This window comes from Lissotriton helveticus, chromosome 3_1, assembly GCF_964261635.1.
Source record: "Lissotriton helveticus chromosome 3_1, aLisHel1.1, whole genome shotgun sequence".
NCBI lineage: Eukaryota > Metazoa > Chordata > Amphibia > Caudata > Salamandridae > Lissotriton > Lissotriton helveticus.
The window spans coordinates 2,078,201,298-2,078,221,650 of NC_136061.1; the positions used below are offsets into that span (position 1 = coordinate 2,078,201,298).

At 44.3% G+C, this 20,353-nt stretch overlaps 1 protein-coding gene across 1 annotated transcript in view; it reads right to left on the minus strand.

Annotated features, from left to right (window-relative positions):
• KIF7 (kinesin family member 7) overlaps positions 1-20,353 on the minus strand; it is a 295,905-nt gene that overhangs the window by 42,035 nt on the left and 233,517 nt on the right. Inside the window, exon 16 of the mRNA XM_078683208.1 lies at positions 7,019-7,217. Coding sequence (XP_078539334.1) covers positions 7,019-7,217 — 199 coding nt within the window. The remainder of the gene's footprint in view (positions 1-7,018; positions 7,218-20,353) is intronic.

Here is a 20,353-nt window from a genome sequence, read left to right on the forward strand (position 1 = left end):
CGCAGCGCCCAACCCCTTCTGTAGGAGCACCTTTACCACCCCACACCCACAACCCTCCTGCAGACACTGTATTCAGAGCAGGTGCAACACATCAGCTGTTCATATGTTGAAATCTTGGAACCCCACACAGTATCTTTGATCCGTGAGGTTATTCTTAAATCCTAGGAAAACCATATAATTCCAAGAATTTGGTGTAAGAATAACAGCTGGAATCATGGACTCTCCGTCTTCTCCTCTCCTCCCCCCCTCCACCAGTATCCCCACACCAAATTCAGACCACCTTGTAATGAGTCATAGTGTTTTTGTTTAGGACAAAAAACTACTTCCAGCACTGCAGCTACAGGGATGCCAACCAGTTTTACAGAGAGAAGAGCAAGATGACTTGTAACATAGAAGTTGTCTCGCACTGCTAAAATACGACAGCCTACACAAAAACTTGTACAAATAGATCTATGAGGCAGCACCTCGAAATAGCGCTTAGTGAAGGCGAGCAGATTGCGAGGGTTCTCCTCTGCTCTCCTTCGGTCCCCACTGAATTACCGAGTCTTTTAGATTACTTGCACTTCGATTTTAAGAATTGTTTGTAATTAACTTTTGTGCCTTTTAAAAATCTTTTTTAATACTGTTACCTTACTGTGCTTAAGACTTGGTCCCCTGTGCCCCGGTCCACCGCGGCTCCCAGGTGCCGATTGATGTGGAGGGCTAGACGGGCGCCATCTTGAGTCAGGCTCGGACCCGGCTGGACCCGAGTTAGCGGTCCAGCGGAGGGAGGGGCTGTGGGTACAAATAGATTTGGAGTAGGTGGGGCTGGGCGTTTGCTGGAGGCGGTGGCAGCACCTCAAAATAGCGCTTAGTGAAGGCGAGCAGATTGCGAGGGTTCTCCTCTGCTCTCCTTCGGTCCCCACTGAATTACCGAGTCTTTTAGATTACTTGCACTTCGATTTTAAGAATTGTTTGTAATTAACTTTTGTGCCTTTTAAAAATCTTTTTTAATACTGTTACCTTACTGTGCCTAAGACTTGGTCCCCTGTGCCCCGGTCCACCGCGGCTCCCAGGTGCCGATTGATGTGGAGGGCTAGACGGGCGCCATCTTGAGTCAGGCTCGGACCCGGCTGGACCCGAGTTAGCGGTCCAGCGGAGGGAGGGGCTGTGGGTACAAATAAAAATGCACTCTAAGACGCGCAGCGGTCAAGCGCTGCGGGCGCGCCGACTGCGCGCCGAAGGAGCGCCAAAGGAGGGCCCGTCTGTGCCCGTCCGTGCCTCGGACGGGCCTAGGGCCAGCCATTCTGCCAATACATCTCGACGGCCACCTAACAACATAATACGGTATGCACGCGGGCATCTAATGGCGCTGAAAGGCGACTCCTGTATGTGTGATGCTGCATGGGACGTGACTACCAGTGCGTCCCGGGTCTGCCAGATGTGCAATTTCCGTTTTCGGCCCAGCCTTACCCTCCCGCTTCTTCGTCCCACTGATACCTCACTGGTGAAAGCCGGTTTAATCAATGCTAGGTCATTGGTCAAACATGCAGCAGATATTTTTGAGCTGCTGAGTGACAATCAGTTGGATTTATTATTTATTACGGAAACCTGGCTCAATGACACATGTGCCCCTTCTGTTGAACTTGCTATTCCACGTGGATTTAAAATTTTTAGGTCTGACCGCCTTCTGGGTAGAGGTGGCGGAACCGCGGTTGTTTTCAGAGAACAGTGGATTTTCTCTTTTGACCCCCAAGACCAACTGGCTGAGGCGGAGATGCTACACTTTTCTCTGATATTCAATGCCCACTCATCCATTGGTGGCACGCTGGTTTACCGTCCTCCTGGCTATACCGGCAATTTCGTACAGGTCCTGGAAGAAGTCATAGTTCCTAGGATCTTGCGTCATTCCCGGTACCTCCTTCTGGGGGATTTTAATATCCATGTTGATAGCCCGGAGCTACCAGAGGTGGCTCGCCTTGCAGAAGTTCTCTCCATGGCCCAACTAAAACAATGGGTGGACGCTCCAACCCACCTAGGCGGCCATATTTTGGATCTGGTATGCACAAACTTTGACATCAACATGGTTTGTCCTGAGCCAGTACCTTGGTCTGACCATAAGCTCATCAGATTCTCTTGGCCTCTATTGCTCTCTACTGCGATCCAGCCCCAAATTGCCCACACACAGAAGATTAATTTAAATATTCTTTCAGCTGGTCTTAAGGCCTCTCGCCCACTGCTTCCTCCTGACATTGATGCTGCAGCCAGCGCATTTAACCTTTGGGTGGAGGGTGCGACTGCCGCAACAATCAAGAGCAGTCGGGTCTGTAGACTTCGTTCTACCCCCTCTAAACCTTGGTTTTGTCCTGCTCTCCGAGACCTCAAATCAGGCTGCAAAAAGCTGGAAAGGTTATGGAGACTAGATTACCTGCCTGAGGCAAAAAAGAATCTGCGGACTGCACAAAAAAAGTATTATGCAGCCATCAGATCTGCCAAAAGTAGCTACTATGCAGGGCGCATCAGCAAAGCTAACAACAATAGCAAGGAAATATTTGCAATTGTCAATAGCTTTGTTTCCCCCTGTGCATCAAAACCTTTGCTGTCCGCTTCAGAAGAATGGTGCGAAGAACTATCTGAGTTCTTCGTTGAAAAAATTGCCAAAATTCAGGTGGACCTGCAAAACGTTTGTAATGGCCCTTCTTCTCTCTTAACAATTCCGCTTCCTTTAATGCCCAGTCGCATCGCCCAACTGGCCGACTTTACCCCTCAACTAGATTCGGATATTACTGCCATTGTTGCTGCCTTAAAATCCGGATCTCCCTCTGACCCATGCCCGGCCAGAGTACTTGCGGGTGTAGCGGAATCGGTGGGAAATGAGGTAACCCAGATTGTTAACCTCTCGCTCCACTCAGCTACCGTCCCTGACTGTTGGAAACAAGCAAAACTACTCCCACTATTAAAAAAAAATGGACTTGATCCGGCCACCCCGTCCAATTTCCGACCAATATCTTTGTTGCCAGCGCTTGCAAAAGTATGCGAAAAGATTGTTTTTGGTCAACTGGAGAAATTCGTGGAATCCACGGAGGCCCTACACCCAGCTCAGTCGGGCTTCAGGGCCGCCTACAGTACTGAGACGGCTCTAGTCGAAATATCGGAGGCTATTCGGGAGTGCCTTGACGGGGGTGGCAGAGCGGCTCTGATTTTATTGGACCTCTCTGCCGCCTTCGATACGGTGCCTCACTCCCTTCTACTCTCCAGACTAGCCGATATAGGTATTACTGGCTCCGCATTTGACTGGCTGGCCTCATTTTTAAAAAACCGCACGCAACAAGTTTGGTTGCCTCCTTTTGCTTCTACTCCTAAATTGCTTTCTACTGGTGTTCCTCAGGGGTCCATGTTAAGCCCATTGCTTTTCAATATTTATCTTACCCCTCTGATCTACCTGGCTGAACAGTTAGGGGCAAAAATTATGGCGTACGCCGACGATACGCAACTTTTGTTTACTTGGCCCAAAGATAATTTAGATACGTCGGCGGCCCAATTATGCTTATCTTCTGTCTTCCAATGGTTAGCTAATGCCCAATTAAAATGTAATGAAAGCAAATCCGAGATCCTGCTATATGGCTCTTTCCCTGAGGATTTTAGTGATTGTCTTTGGCCTACCGACCTACCCCCTCCAAAAGTTGCTTCGGGCCCAGTGAAAAATTTGGGGGTTTGGTTCGGTAAGAACCTTAAGTTTGAGGACCATATAAATAAAGTCACTGGAGTCTGTTTTTTTACTTTAAAAACTTTGCGCAGGTTTTTCCCTCTATTACCGAAAGAAGCTAAAGAGACTGTCATTCGGGCATTAGTACTTTCCCGATTAGACTATGCTAATGGACTGTTTTCTGGCCTACCGGCTTTCTTGATTCACCGCCTTCAGGTTATTCAGAACGCCGCCGCCAGACTTCTGTTTAATGTCCCAAAGCGTTCCAGTGCTCGACCTCTTCTTCGTGCTTTGCACTGGCTCCCTGTTGCCCACAGGATTCTGTTTAAAATCCTAGTGCTGGCGTATCGAGCCATCCACCACACTGGTCCTGTTTACCTGAGAAAAAGGTTTGGCCTGTACATTCCCAATCGCCCTCTGCGCTCAGGCCAATTTGTGCCAAATGACTGTCCCCAAATTTAAATATTGTAGACTTGGCGGGCAATCAATCTCAGTGAGAGCAGCGAAATCCTGGAATACTTTACCTCTTCATTTAAAAACCGCCCCGACTCTTGGTTCTTTTAAGAAGGGTCTTAAAACCCATCTTTTTAATATTATAGTTTAAACCTTTCTACCTTCTGTATTCCTAGTTAGTTACGCCCCCCTAGTCTGCTCCGCCTTCAACGCGCCAGGATACTATTTTTTTAGTAATAGAGCGCGATATAAAAGCCTTTAATAATAATAATAATATAATAATAATAATAATAATAATGAATAACGTTGCAGTACAGCCCTTCATAACTCAAGATATGAAAAAAAATGTATTGAGAATAATTAGGAATGGCAATGCAGAGCACAGGGAAATCAAAAAGTTAAGTCTCTGCACTCCCTTATCTCACTCTGTGCCAACACCATGTAATTTGTTTCCCTCTTCGCCCTAAACTAAAATCTCTGTATTTTAGGTCTGGCCAAGAGACAGCTGTAACTGTCTATGCCTTCGTAACAAAGCAACATAATAATACTTACAGTGGCTTTAGGACAGCCATCTTCAGCCACAGCCCTATTGAAGTGTCCATCACATTACTGTTCAGCTCACAAAGAGGAATAGATAGGGTAGGAAAAGGGGTAAGTGAGGTTGTGACCTTGGAGGAGCGGGGCCTCATGCTGTGAGCTACAGGAGAGGCCCCTCACCAAGCCCCCAATCCCCTCCCAGGAACAAAGAAAAGCCAAAGGGTCATTGAGGCGGTCTCCATAACCTGGGGTGTTTTTACACCTCTTATTGGTCATCAGCTGCTTGCTTCCTGTGAAAATGATCTAGAAATTGACTGTTTACAGTGGTTTTCAGCTAATTTTCCCTGGCACTGCGTGATTTCGGCTCCTCAACGAGTGACCATGTGAAGGGAGCCAATATCGTGTGACACACAGTGCCACTGTGTGAGTTAGCAGGTATGCACAGAACAGACATTTGCTTTCTGGAGTGTCAGGCAGAGCGAGTTTCAAAATGTTGCCACTTCACATACAAGTGGCTAGGGAAGGGCCAGCACAATAGTGTGGTATAAGGCAGTGAGGTTAGAGGTAACAGAGTGGCTATTATACAAAGAGGGTGATTGCAGCACCATCTGTGGTGCTTGGCACCGGAGCAGCACCTGAGGATATCTCCATGCAAAGCATCAACTAGGAAGTACTTCCATCACTGGTTGGATATACAAGACCTCTGATATATGAAAACATTTCACTCCTCCTGAAGGCAAACGGATGCCAGTACATAAAGGAACTTTTGAGGGCTCTCTCCTGTCACAATAAAAGAGGTCTTTTTCAAATGTTATGTCCATTGCCAATGAAAAATATAAACATCAAGACTCTCATATGCTGTGAAACCACTAAGAGGAGGCCAGAAGCAGTTGTGTGCATAGGAGCTTTGGCCTCCCCCACTAATACATCAATCCAGTTCAGGGAAGAGACATGTATAACTCCCTCAGTCACAAATGCACTAACCCATTAGAGCTGTGGCCATGGCAAATGCTACGAGAGTCTGCCTCAAATGTACAACTTCAGGTCAACAGCAGGCTCTCAGTGTTGGAGAAACCAGCGAGCAGAAGCCAGGATGTCTGGCAGATGGTGAGCAGTCCTTCCGGAGCCTCACACTGTTTGCTGGCCTAGTTGCCTCAGGTGAATAGAGCACAGAGCGAGATCTGGGATGTGAGCATGGCTCTGGGCTAACTCTTTTCATGTCCTTTATTTTTGGGCAGGGTCAAAATAAAGTATTGACCCACATGCTGCCCTCTGCAATGCGTACAAATGGTCTGCAGTTGTTCCTAAAGGGGTACTCTTTAAACGTTTCGAAACGTAGAGAGTTTCCAAATGCCTTCCATGCTTGAAGTCTAATAAAGGAAGACATCAGTTTGTATGGCCTCCTGCTCTGCTTTTGTGTATGCATGGGGTGTGCACCAGTGAGAGACCAGCAGCACAGAGGTGTCTGAATGGTTGGTGGTGGAAGTGAATATTGCTGTTCAGGTAGGCAGGGCCAGTGATCCACCTGCTCAGGAGCTATGGTCCCATAAGTTTACTAAGGCCAAACCAGGCCATCCTCTGCGTTGCTACCCTCTGCTGCTACAATTCATAGCAACAAATCTTGGGTATTTCTTACCCTCTCCACTATAAGGAAAGGTTGGTCATCAATAGTCAGAAAACTATAGACTGGATAGCCACTCAACTAAGTGATGGCGAGAGCTCCACTCGAATTCAGCTGCCTAAATCCCATGGCTTTTACTTCAACTTACTAGATAAGGTTTCCCCTAAAAGCAACACCCATAGTCCTACTTTACAGGGAGGGGAAGCACAATGTCAATTCATGTAGGATGTCATAAAAGCTTTCAAGGGTCCAGTATGTGTCAGAGGAGTGTGCGCCCAGTATCCTTAGTCACCGTTTTTCAGTGCCCCTCCCAGATGCAGACATTGCATACAGTGCGTGGAGTGAGGCAAGATCAAGCAGGAAAGTACAGCTGAGCTGCTAAGCAAAGGACAGACGTACTGGATTTGCTCTTAGTTCTACCCTTCCTAGATCATCCTTCTCAGATACCCTGATAGTGTTGGAGTGTTTGGATACTGTGTTGCCACTATAGGTAATATTTTTCTTTTGTTCCTCATACATATCTACCAAATGTGATTACATCTAACACACATTCCCATGTCCCCTTAGAATTTACCACCTTGTACTCTGTACATATGAACCCCTCTATACCGCTGCTGAAGCTCTTGGGGCAGATACAGGTTAAACAAATCCATCAAATAAAAGAAATTATCTGCTGAAAGGATAATGAGACATGTTTAACAGCTCTCTTCCACGCTGGTTACCTTGGCACTGTTGCAATAGAAGTTGGAGATTGCGCTCGTGTTCTTTCTGTTGCTGCGTCAGCTGACGATCCATCTCCAAACGCTGCCGCTCCACTGCTGCCTCCAGCCAATACACCAACTGCTGCTGCTCATCCAGCTGCATCTCCAGCTCGGAGAAGGCAATTTGTTGTTTGTGCTCTTCTTCTCGCAGCGTCACCACCTACATAATGTGACACAAAAATCAAGCATGCAAATGTCATATTTTTTACCCTACTGAGTAGTCTGAATGCAAACATGCTGCAATACAGTTTGCACATTTCTTGTGGTACACAAATGATGTGTGCATTCTCTTTTCTTCTTAGTTACAACAGATTCTACATCCCAACAAGTGAAGGTGCTCTGAAACATCATATGATAGTTCTGAATCGATAGAAAACAAAGGTTTACTGCTGGTAACTGGTTGCTCGAGTAGCACATGAGAAAGTGTTAATTTTAACCCTTGTTGAATATCTTGCGATTCTTGTTTAATTCAAAAACACAAAGTATCTCTGCACCTTTGCCAAATCCTGGAGCACTGTTAAAAAGAGAAATCGCCAACAAAAGTGTTCTAATATGCCTATTTAAAAGGTTGCCTGAACTGAACTTGTTTACTTTTAAACACAACTCCAATTTGAATAGAAAATAGCAAATCATGAGTGAATCAACTCATCAATTGTTTAAAAGGAATAAGATATTTAAATAAATGGACCAGATAGCCTCAAAAGATCTGAAAACACACTGCTCCTTTGAAGGAGTAATCCGCTGCAACGCCTCTTAACCCCTTCCGTGCGGCCGCGATTCCCCCCGTGTGCGGCAACCGCACGAACAGGGCGGGGCCGTGACGAACCCCAGCCGTCATCAGCACACGAGCACCGTGGAGCGTGACGGCTGGGGTTCGTCACCAGCATGGAAGGGGTTAATGCATAGTTGCAGCAGCTTAGCAGGATCCTTTGATTTCAATGCTTTAGTGTATGCCAAGGCCTAATGGAGAGAAGTGATGGGTGTTCATTAATACAATAAATATTCCCGTGATGGAACTAGCTTTTGCTTTACTGGAACCTTCAATTAAATGTATTAACACTGAATAGAACTAAACTCTGTCCTTGGGAGTAAATGGTAAACACAACAACCAATTATTTAGTAAGAACAGAACACAAAGAAATAATTATCGACACCGGTTGAGCAGGAAAGGCTGACTCACTTTTGTGAAGACTCTCTTTTAAATTCAAATTTTTTATTTCACGTATTTAACAAATAATTGAAGTTACATAAAGGGAACAAAGCAAATTAAACAATGATCAACAAAAAAACATAGCAGTAGCTAATCTCACACAAATACATTCTCAGGTCGATTAGAGAGCGCAGTTAACATTTCCAGGTTATCGGTGGGCACATGAGAGCACTTGATTCATGCATATGCATCAGGGATAATAGGAGGTCCCTCATGGCATTACACCAGTCTTCTACAGTTCTTTACTCTGAAATCTAAACCTCTGTCTTCTTGACCACGTCACCTATTACCGGCCTTCAAAGTAAAACAGCTATTGCCTCAACAGCTAGCCTAGGTGCAGCATACGAATATTCAACCTGGGCTAGTAAAATGTTTGTTCTTAATTTAATTTTGTTAATTTAATTTGATATTGTGCTCGAAAAATACCGGAAGGGGCATCTTGGTGCCGGGGCAGATCCCAGGCATAGGGAAAACTACAGAGCTAAAACAACACTGTCTGGAGTAACTCCCTAAATTTAAGATGATCTGTGCACATTCGAATTTGAAGAGGCAACTCACTCCAGTAAAAGGGGGCCAGGTATGAGTAAGACCTGACACCAGCTCGGGCCCTTCTGACCCGTGGGACAGTGCGCAAAGCTTTATCACTGCATCTCAGAAGTCTGACTGGGCAATAGCAATTGAGCTTCGAATTTAGGCAGCTGGGGCCTTACGCAGTCAATTAGTTATGTGTAAAACTGCAGATTTAACTACTGTTTTCCGGACAGGCAACCAATGTAAAGATTGCAAAAGAGGTGAGGAGGCAGAGCCAGATGGAAATTTGCAAATGAGGCTGGCTGCAGTGTTTTGAACAACTTTTAGTTTAGATAATAACGTCTCATTTGCAGGGACTAGTAGGCCATTGCCATAATCCACTCTGCTAATGATAGGTACCTGAGTTTTTATCGGCACAAGAGGAAGTAAAAGGAAGGTTTTCCTCAACAGGCGCTCTATGTGGAAGCAGGTGCCGATAGTAGACAGAACCTGCTCTTTCCTGGTAAGGGATTGGTCCAATCAGACACCCAAGTCCTACCTGTTTAGGTGTCTGAGCAGCCCCTCAATTCTGAAGGCCACCAATCGGAGGGCCAGGGCTGTTGGGACTTACTGAACAGCATAATCTCAGTTTTTTCTGCATTCAACTGAAGGCAGTTCTCAGTCATCAAGGCTGCAATTGCTTTCATCCTTGATGAGAAACATTCTTTTACTTTGACCAGGTCTTTGTCAAAGGAGATGACCAAATGCGTGTCTTCTGTATAGGATAGTACTTCATATCTGAAAGATCCCACAGTCTTGGCAAGGGGGGCCACATATATGTTAAAAAGTGTAGGGCTTAGGCATGGGCCCTGGGGCTCCCCCTTGTCTAAAAACATGGTACGTGATGTGAAAGAGCAAAGGGATATGGTTTGAGTTCTGTTTGGTTAAAAATCACCAAACCATTGTGGAGCCACTCCATGGATCCTGATTTCATACAGCCTTTAGAGCTCCCTGGGTTGAGACACTGTGTCAAACACTGAAGATTAAGTCCAACAGCACAAGCATAGATGGCATATTGGCATTAAGAGAGTCTTGCATGATTTGTGACCGCTACTAGGGCAGTCTCTGTGCTGTGTGAGGATCTGATCCCAGATTGTGATGGATCCAGGATCTGATTAACCTCTAGATAATCTGTAAGCGATTTATTTATTTGGCCTTCCAGCAACTTGCCCAGAAGAGGAAGCAGCGAAATGGGCTGATAATTCGTTAGGTTGGCATGCGCCATGTTGGCCTTCTTTTATATCGATATGACCCGTTTCAACCAAAGCACTGGAAAATAACTGTTATATATCATTCATGCTACTGTTTGCATCGCCGTTGTGCCCCCTTTGTTTAAAAGATACTTATGTAATGGGCCTCAGATTTTCAAGGCAGAAGGTCTGGGGAATGAGCAACGTATATCTTTCCCACATCTTGTTGCAATATGCCAAATCTGAGATTAGTCTCGTGGCCACAGGAACCCCATTGCTGGTCTACCACCTTTTTGGCCAGCAACAAAGCCATGTCACAAAAACGTCTCGCTGGACTTGGCAAACAAATTCCAAAAGGGCCATCAATGGAGAAAGGGTGAAGGACAGCTCTATAATTGCACACAAAATAGTGAAGATTCCCTTAATGTAAGAGGTAGAGTTCCCACTGTATGTGCCTCCAGATATATACCGCAGGCAGTTGAGGAGCCAACATCTTCACATATCTATAAAATGATAGTGTCACTCACTCATTTGCAAGTGATTTACTCCCTACCATGGATGTTTATTCTTCCAGATGCTGAAACATGTTTCAAGAGCCATCTTGCAGTCATGATCCGCTAGCCAGGACATGAGGGCCCCCAGCTACATATTATTTTATTCTGTTGTCCTAGGTCGGTGTTTTTCAGAAGTATAGTTAGCTGTACTAGTTCGAGAAGGCTTACAATGTTGGGGTGCCTCTAATTGGATTTTCAGTGTCATCTTCCAACTCAATAACCTTATTTGGGGACTGTTGTGGGCATAACAGGATGGCCACTGTTTTGCCTAGTTGCTCTCCTTCATCGTGTAAGTTTGCCAGTCAAATATTTACATAAGAATTAAACTTTTCTAGCCACTTAAATCCTAAATGCTACTAGCAACTTTTTCAGTAACACTAGTGTGTCAGTTTTGGGTGTCAGGGTATATTCAGTTTCAAATATTTTAATTTAACGCTGGAGCATTTGTTCAATAGATGTTTGTATCCCAGTTTGTTTTGAAATACATATTCCTTTAATGTATGCTTTAAAGGCTTCCCATAGCTCAGCATACTACTTCCAGGCCTATTGTATTCAATTTCATGTAGTCACTAAGTGCCTGCCTCACTTCTGTCTTAAAGAGTATGCATAAAAGTGCCTCTGAGGTGAAGTGCCACATTGGTCTCCTTGTCTCTTTTACCTGCAGTTGACACTACTAGAGTCCGGGGACAGTTGACCTTTAATAGAAATGGGGTCTGATGGTGCTGCTTTTTACTTTTTGTCAATGCATGGATTAATTATCTGCACTTTGACAGGATCTTTAAAAAATGTGTCTAAATGACACGCCATACATTTTAGGCTCTGTGCGGTAGACAAATGCTCAAACAGAAAATCCTCCTCAATTGAGTTTTGATATAGAGCAACTTGATGGAATGAGGCTGCACATGCTATATTGTCCTGATAAGCAGAGGCATCATCAGGTGGTGATGGGTGACTGGGATATAAGTCAGAGGCAGTATCTGCTTGAGGCTCAATATCAATCATCCCAAGGATCCCCTGGTTAAGTATCATCTAGGACGTGCTGATCTTCTACCACAGATTGAGGAGATATGTTACCTGCCTCAAAAAATTTGGTGAGTGTGGTGGTGGTGTAGGTGTGTGTGGTATTGGTGAAGTGGGAATAGGAATGTGCAATGGACTAGTTGAAGCATCCTTTCTCCTCTTCTTTACAGGTTGAACAGAAATGTACAATGCCTCTTCAAATCTAACTGCTTCTTAGAGGTCTATTATTTTGGTGGTTGTATCATTATTTTCTTAGTTCCAAACTGAATGTGCAGTGATTTTTGTTTCGGCTCGAGCTTTTGATGAAATTGCTCGAGAAGATTTTGGACCAAAAAATAAGCATTTTTGTGGTGGGAGCTTTATTTTGACCAAGGAATATTCGGTTCTGAAATATGGAGTCACTGTTTCGGTCCAGTGATCGAGGTGTTGTGGCCTTGGATGTAAAGGAGGTGTGGGCCCTCTGCTGTAGGCTGAACTTTCGGAGCCGAGTCGGAGGGCGGGGCTTCGGAGTAATAATTTCGGTGTGCACCCTGGCTTGTCTGCAGCGACGGCTAGTGAGCAGGTTTTTGGGCGGAAACAGATGGTTTAAGCTTAGGATCGAGGTAGAAGTACCCCCTGTCCGTTGTTTCTGTGCTGAATGAAGAATGGTCGAGTCATTCTCGGATTGAGACTCGGAATCATGGATGGAAAGTGATTCCTCCTGTGCCACAGAAGGTTCTACCTCTTCTTCTTCTTCTGGTCTACCGAGGAATCCGGGACATCTGCTTGTTTGCGCTGCATTTCCTGCCTTCTCACACGTCAGTCCCGTAGAGTCTTTTTGGACCGGAAGGAATTGCAGGCTTCACAGGTGTCGTCTCAATGCTTGGGTGAGAGGCATAAGTTACAAAAGGGATGCTGCTCAGTGTGAGGGTATTGGAGTGACACTTTGGGACAGAAACAGAACGGAGTACGTTCCATCAGCACGTCATTCTCCGTGAGCATTGGAAATAGAGAAGCTTTTGCCTGTCTGGGTACGGCACGCAGGCTGAGGAAGCAAACCGAAGCTCTGCTATAGAAAGGGTGTATGGGACCCAATAGTATACCAATCAAAACCATAAGAGACTGAAGGAGTCTCGAACTGGAGCGTGAGATACTACACCCAACCCCTTAAGCAGGAAAAAAAACAATCTGAAGATGGCACTGATGATCACACGCAGTATTATCAAGAGGAGTCACCACACAGCCTCGTGACCCGAAGAAAACATCTTGGAACAAAAACAACTTGTAATCATCCGAGCAAACACTAGATGCCGGACTTATGAAAAGCAAGTGGATCTACAGCACACATGTCTCAAACATACCTACAGAAATATATATATATATATATTAAGAACATATATTTTTGATTCACACGGGTTCAAAGTAACTTCTAGAACAACAGATTGTGGAATTGAATAAAAAAGAAAAAACTGAATTCAGTTTACAGATACCGTTGATAAAAGAAGCATCACCTATTCAGATGTTCATCGTGGATATCCTGATGAAATGGTGAAATCAGCATAACGTGTATCCCACCTGGGCCGAAAGAATCTATTGCAACAGAAACATACAAACCACCATGTGAAGTTTTTGTGTACAAACTTTCCGTTCAATCTGGTTTTATCCAGCGCATCATAAACCAACGATGGGAACTTCTTCATGGGAAACCTGATTTTCTGGGGGTTTTTTCACCACAAACCTCTTTTTGTGCATAAACGTTCTCATAATTTGAGAGAAAGTTTATCATTCACCAGCTCAAAGATCAGCCCATTCCACATAGGGATGAGAAAATGCCAACACTGTGTACATTGTAGTTATGTAATCGCGGGCAACAGCATTTCACATCCACACACAGGCAAACCCAGTAAACTCAAACACACTGCAGATATCAACACACAACTAGTGATATATACCATCAAATGTCTTTGTGGCTAATTGTACGTAGGCAAAACTGAGCAACACATCAAAGTCTGCATAACGGAACACAAGAGTGTGCTCAGGAATGGCAATAGAAATTCCAGTCTAGTGGTCCATTGGTTGGATCATAACCACAATATTTCTCAACTCTGTTTCACTGTTTTGGAGACTATGGTAATCAATCCAGAAATGAATACCCAGAAACACCTTGCTCAACGTGAAACCTATTGGATTAAAAATCTGAACAGTCTCATTCCATGGGGACTCAACGACAAAATAGAGATGGCCAGTTTTCTTGAAGTACCCAGATTCCAGTTCATGCACACTATCACACTTTACTCATGGATATTAATTAGGGTTCATTTACGTACCACAGCAGGCACTTTATATACACTCCTATTTGTAAACACACTGTATGGGTGTCAATATGAACAAGAAGATGAGGTTATCATTACGTAGGATGGGAGTAGAAGATAATAATTTATATAGAGCAACCAGGTTATCCTTTTTTTGAGTGGCATTTTCATACATAATGCTCATGTCACTATTGAATCAAGCAGCAGAGTATGCTTTAACACATTAACCTGAGGTTGTCACTTCACCATTGACATGTTTGTAGATCACTTATTGCTGTAACGTTATTCATTTTTATTAGTATGTATGTGTATGTGAGAAAGTGCCTCTTTTGACATGGTTAGCCCCCCACTTTTTGCATGGAAAATTGTGAGGTTTCGATTGAAAGTGCACAAGGTCCCTGTTAAACAGGTCCCCTGTGCCAGAGTTCCTTCCCTTAACCTGTACCACGACTGGCACTTCAAACTCCTCTGTAAGTGCCTAGTAAATGGTACCCTGGTACCTAGGATATTGGGACTGAACAGGGTAACAGGGTCCCCTAGGGACCACTCACCAAGGACATCCAAACTGCAACTGCAGCCTGCATGCCTTGGTGCAGAGAAAGTCACTGCCTGTGTGCCATGCCAGATAGCACTGCCTTACAAGACCTAAGACAGGCTGCACTACTATATCTCAGGTGAGGGCATATCTGCATGAGTAGATATGCCCCTGCAATATTTAAGTCTATTCTTAAAATTGTAAGTGCATGTGAAGCCATAGCAGGTACATGGGCTGGAAACTAGATAGCTCGAGTTCCCCAGCACCATGATGGCTTTACTGAACTAAGGAGTGTTTGGTGCCAAACAACTCATCTCAATAAACCCACACTGATGACAGTGTGGTATGTATTGAAACATGTACCCATAGGGCACCTCAGAGATTCCCCCTGAAAACCTACCAATCCTGGTGTGGTCTCTGACTGGCTCTAGATAGCCTGCCACTACCAGACATGTTTCCGGACCCCTGGGTAGACAGCCAATGCAGATGGCAGCCCCTGGTTCAACCCCCCCCACTTTTGGTGGAAGGTCCAGCGGGAAAGCCAAGAGAGAGTAGGAGGTGTGCCACCTTTGCCAATCCCACCCTTCAGGTGTTGAAGACGAAGTTAAGCACATTTTTCAGTGCCCACCATCTTGAAGATGGTGGGACTTATCAAATCAGTGCTAGGGCTATGACCCACTCCCATAGGAGGGTGGCATAATAGTGGGTGGATCTGGACACCCCAGGTAAGGAAACCATTGGTCCCTACCTGTTGCTTTCCTGTAACGCCTCCAAATCTAGTAATTAGTTTGCTTCTCCAGACCCTAAAACTAGATTCCTGACGACCTAAGAAGAGCCGGACATTTGTGAAATGTTTAGCTATTGGTGTTGTGAATAGCTAACATGCTCTAACACTTCCTAAAAATGCAATTTTTAATGATCCAAAATTGCTTCTCCCCATTATTGCACACTATAAGTGTTATGAATCTGAAACTGATGCAGTCCGGGCTGTTAGAGGGAGAGGAGAAAAGTACACAAGGGAGATAGCTGGAAAATACATGCACCCTCATGGAGTGGTTAAAAAAAGGTAAGTGTAATTTCCAAAAAGCGAGCAATTCAAGGACACAAGTAGAGAGGCTCCATGCCAGAGGAGAGACAAACACATAAGAGCAAGGGAAACCCATACAAATAAAACGCAAGTTAATGAGAGTGACAAAGCTAAACCATGGCAAGCAATGGATGGGATCTAAGCCCACTATAAATTCCAAATAGGTCTTTCACAAGCAGACAGCTTGCAGTTTCATATACTGGAGCCCTCAAAAGTAATACAAAAGTTGTAGCAGTGTTGTACCTTGCGCTCGAGGATTTTATAGCAGTAGACGTGAGCTTTAGGTGTTTATTTATAACAATCATTTATGCTGGGAAGCCTGCCATCAGCACACTGTAAGAACTCTCCTGAATATTATTTTTCATGGCTGTGTCTTGGGCTACTAAAATGGAGTCACACAGTGCATCAAGGCACATATTACAGAATATAACCAGCAGATGCAAAAAGAAAGTCTCATTAAGGGAGATGGCACTGTAGTTAAGAGGCAGGACATTGGAGACAAGACGGAAGACATAAAAGCAGTGAGGCAGTGCAGTGAGGAGGAGAATGAACACAAACACCTTTTCATCGTATCCTGAATGATTTAAAGCCAAGATGGCTGGCCTCAAGCACTGTTTGACAACACAGCTTCAGATAGGCAGTGAGTAACAAACTAGTAAAGGAGAACAAAATCTGAGAAGAAAGAGTACAAAATAAAGCATGCAATTAAAAGCAAATGATAGTAGTCTGTACAACATAAAAAAATAACGAACAAAAATAAACACTTATGTAACCAGCTTAACAGAACTGAAGGGCCATTCATCGCAACATCTGTAACACATTCACTGATCTGTCATTAATTTTCTAAAGGACTGTACAATACCCCTTAAAACAAAAACAAAAGAAACCAGCATTTGCAATGCAATCGGTCTCGCCTTTGGGACCTTATAACTGTTATGCCACATTAATGCAAGGACAGTGTGTCAGTGATTATAAGTGTGGCAGTAGATTTGGCACTTATTTCAACAACTTAATACTCTTAATTAACACAGCACCTAACACCGCTTAGAAGGCAAAGAGGGCCTCTCAAACAACACTCCATAAGTGGGGAAATCCTCAAACCACAGCATTAAAACCTACACAACCTACACAAAAGCAACAGATGAATACCCAGTTCAAGCAGTGCAACAAAACATTGGCACCTGCAACTTCTTATTCTTACATGTCAAATTTCGCCAGACAGAGTATTATAGAGGCAAGTTCATTATTCAGAATAATAAAATGCATTTCAACATTCTATAAAACGGCCCGTCAGTGCATACAATATGGTACAATTTTTAAACTCATAATATCTGTTCCACCCAAACACAGGACTAAAGCCACATAGGTGGCGACACTATGTCCCCAACTGCACAACCCCACTACTCACAGAAATAATATTTGGAGATTTATAAAGACGCATTAAACACACGAAAGTTCATCCTCATCCCCAGAAAACCAGAGGACCAAATTCATGAATGCAGCAAGTGTTAGAACAGACACAAAGATACACTATAAGAGTGACACTAGTCAGATCAATCAACACTTTGTCCCAAATGCTCAGACTGATATAAGTATTATGAGGAAGGGGTCCCAAAGGGATAGAGAACACAAATTGTAGTTTAATAAAGAAAATAATCACATAGACATTGAATCAAACCACATTGTTTTAATCACAATGGGGATGTGTATCAAATAACGACCACAATCAAGTATTAGAAATGAAAGGTGGAGCAATGCCCCGGAAGGGGGGGGGGGGGGGGGGGGGGGAGTGCGTGATATTGTGAGGATACTGTGATAGGAAAGGGTTGAAGGTGACAGAATAATCAATACTTCAAACCAAAATAGTTATAATGGTTACAAATTATGTACACGAACAAAACAAGAGAACTTACATTTCAAATCAAGACATATCATACTCCACACAGTACAGTATATGAACAGTTGGGCCGTGGAGTTGACGATTAAAAACAAATAGTTGTCGACGTTTCGACCCTCTCAGATATGCAGGTGTTATTGTATCCTTGCAGCGGGGTCTTCTTCAGGACAAGGGAGTGGGGGCAGACCACCTATTTAATATACAATTGCTGGTATTATTTTGCGAGTTTAAGCTAAAGGAAATAAATTACATTAACTGGATATTGAGAAAGCACACGGCCTGAATTGTGTAGGAAGGGAAAACATGCACCAAATTGGAACGCATTGTGACCCCCTGATTATGGGGTGCCAATTAATCAGATATCATATCACCATGAATAGTGGGATATAATTCAAAAAGAGGGAGAGCGTGGAAAGGTTGTTGTTCCATCGCGTATATTGACCCCCAATTGGTCGCGTGTCATTTGTCGCATATTGCATCACCGTGAATGGTGGGATATAATTAAAAAGAGAGAACGTGGAAAACTAGTGGTCCGTCACCAGGTGGTGTGTGATTGGCATGACAATTCCGGACTAGTATACAGTGGAATATCTGTAGTTACCTTACTAACAACGATTCAGGAGTTGAGAAGGTAAGGGACATCCGGTCTGATGTTCCTGTGGAAAAATAGAGAGGGGATCCGACAGGTTGCTATATGCCGGGACGGACACAACTTATAATTGCGGCATATCGGCGGAGAGCACTGAGGAACTTACCCCGTCAGGCTGAAAGCAATGTTCGGTTTCTGGATAGATCGTCAAACAGATCTGTGCAGTAAGTAAAGAGAGAATATAATCGTAAGGGACGCTACCTCTAACGTTGGAACATTGGACATGAGAGCCCGGACGTGCCGCATGTAAAGCTTACCGGAGGCCGAATGAATCAGGCATGGAATCCGCTCGAGTTCGCAATGGCGAAGCTCGGTTCCTGATTCATTATGTTACCATGGTAGCGCAGTCACGTGGTGACCCGCGCTAGTATAGAGCTAAACAAAAGACTAACTCGCTGTTTGGCGGTTGCTAGGAGACCGCGTAAATAGATTCGAAGGAAAATTTACTATGGGTGAGTGCTAATTAAAAGGAAACATTCCGTGAAACCACAACAGGGTAATGATTGAGTATGGATGTATGTAATCCGGTGGAAAGATCAATCAATATGGGCCAATATTTTGCGGTGACAACAGAGTTCAATTAGCATAGGTAGTGCCATAGTTGATTATACACCAAGTAAGTATAACATGTCAAGTGCCAGGAAGAATAATTACAGGTGCATCGTATCACTTAATGGCGTACCTCTCACATGAGGGTAAAGGCCAGTTGGTATTTAGACGAATGATATAACTGACATATACATCTGGCTATTAGAGGCAATCTGTCACTACCTGGCGTACCTCTCACAGGAGGGTAAAGGCCAATGGTAGGGCGAAGTTTATCACATCAAACGCACAGAAAAACAGACATCAGGGGATCCATATCAATATAGTAGCTGAATGGCGTACCTCTTACATAAGGGTAAAGGCCATAGTGTCACACATTGAATGGACTCTAAATTCAGATTCAAGGCAAGGTGGCCAGCTGGGAGAAGGAGCTATCATGCTCGTTAAGACCCTTTTCAATGGAGTTAAAGAAAAACATCCATTTTAGTTCACGGGTGTTTAGAATACTCAAGATGTTCCCACCCCGGGGTCCCAGAACCGCTCTTTCTATTACTACCCATCTGAGACTATCTGGTGAGTGTGAGGACGTGGTGAAATGATCAACCAAGGGGGCTCCCTGTACCTCACATCTAATTCTGCTCATGTGTTGGAGAATGCGCACCTTGATCTTCTGTTGCGTTTGGCCTATGTATATCTGTTGGCATGGGCAGAGTATCGCATATATAACGTTCGAGGAATTACAGTTCGTCTGTGCCTTCAGCTGTATTTTCAATTAACCGTATTGGAATTCCTTTCCTTGGATGGTGGTCTCACAGGCTTTGCAGTTTCCACATTTCGAGTGGCCGGTCACTGGAGGCAGGTTCCACAAAGTCGCAATCGTGGGATCCTGAGGTGTTGGTAACAGGGATCTTACCACGAAATCTTTCACACTTTTGGCCTTTTTAAAGGCGTGTAGAGGTGCTGATGGTTGGTCGATATCGTCCGATATCAATTTCCAGTGACGATTTATAATCCGTTTGATTTGGTTGCTCCTGGTGTTAAATGTGGTAACACAAACGATCCTTGATGCCTGTTGGTTCCTGTTGGTGTTTGGAGATAATAGTTCCTCGCGGGGATAAAACCAAGCTCTTTTCCTGGATTGCTTCACTAGACGCCTGGGGTACCCTCTCGCCAGCAGTCGATTGGTGAGCTCATCAGATTCCGTGAGGTAATGCTCCCGGTCCGAACAGTTTCTGCGGACTCGGAGAAATTGCCCAAAGGGCAAATTGTCCCGGAGGGCTCTAGGATGGTGACTGTCGTAATATATAGCAAGGAATTCCTCTCTGCTGGTTTTCGATAGAGCTTCGTCAATAGGACTCCTGCATTTTCGTAGATGGTGAGATCTAGGAAGTTTATCATGTGATTGTCCGATTCTATTGTGAACTTCAGAAAGTCAGATTGATGATTCAGCCAGGTGAAGAAGGACAATAGATCGTCTGGATTCCCATTCCAAATTATGAGGATATCATCGATATATCTCATCCAGAGACCTAGTTGGTCTCTGAATGGATTTACTGGATTGAGTATGGTATCCTCATCAAATGCGGCCATATAGAGAATGGCTACATCTGGAGCAAAGGGAGCCCCCATTGCTACACCAGACGTTTGGATATAGAACTTGTTCTTGAAAATAAAAAAGTTCTTAGTCATCGCAATCCGGAGCAAGGACACGATGAATTCAGTGGGTACTTGCACCGGTGCCGGGCGG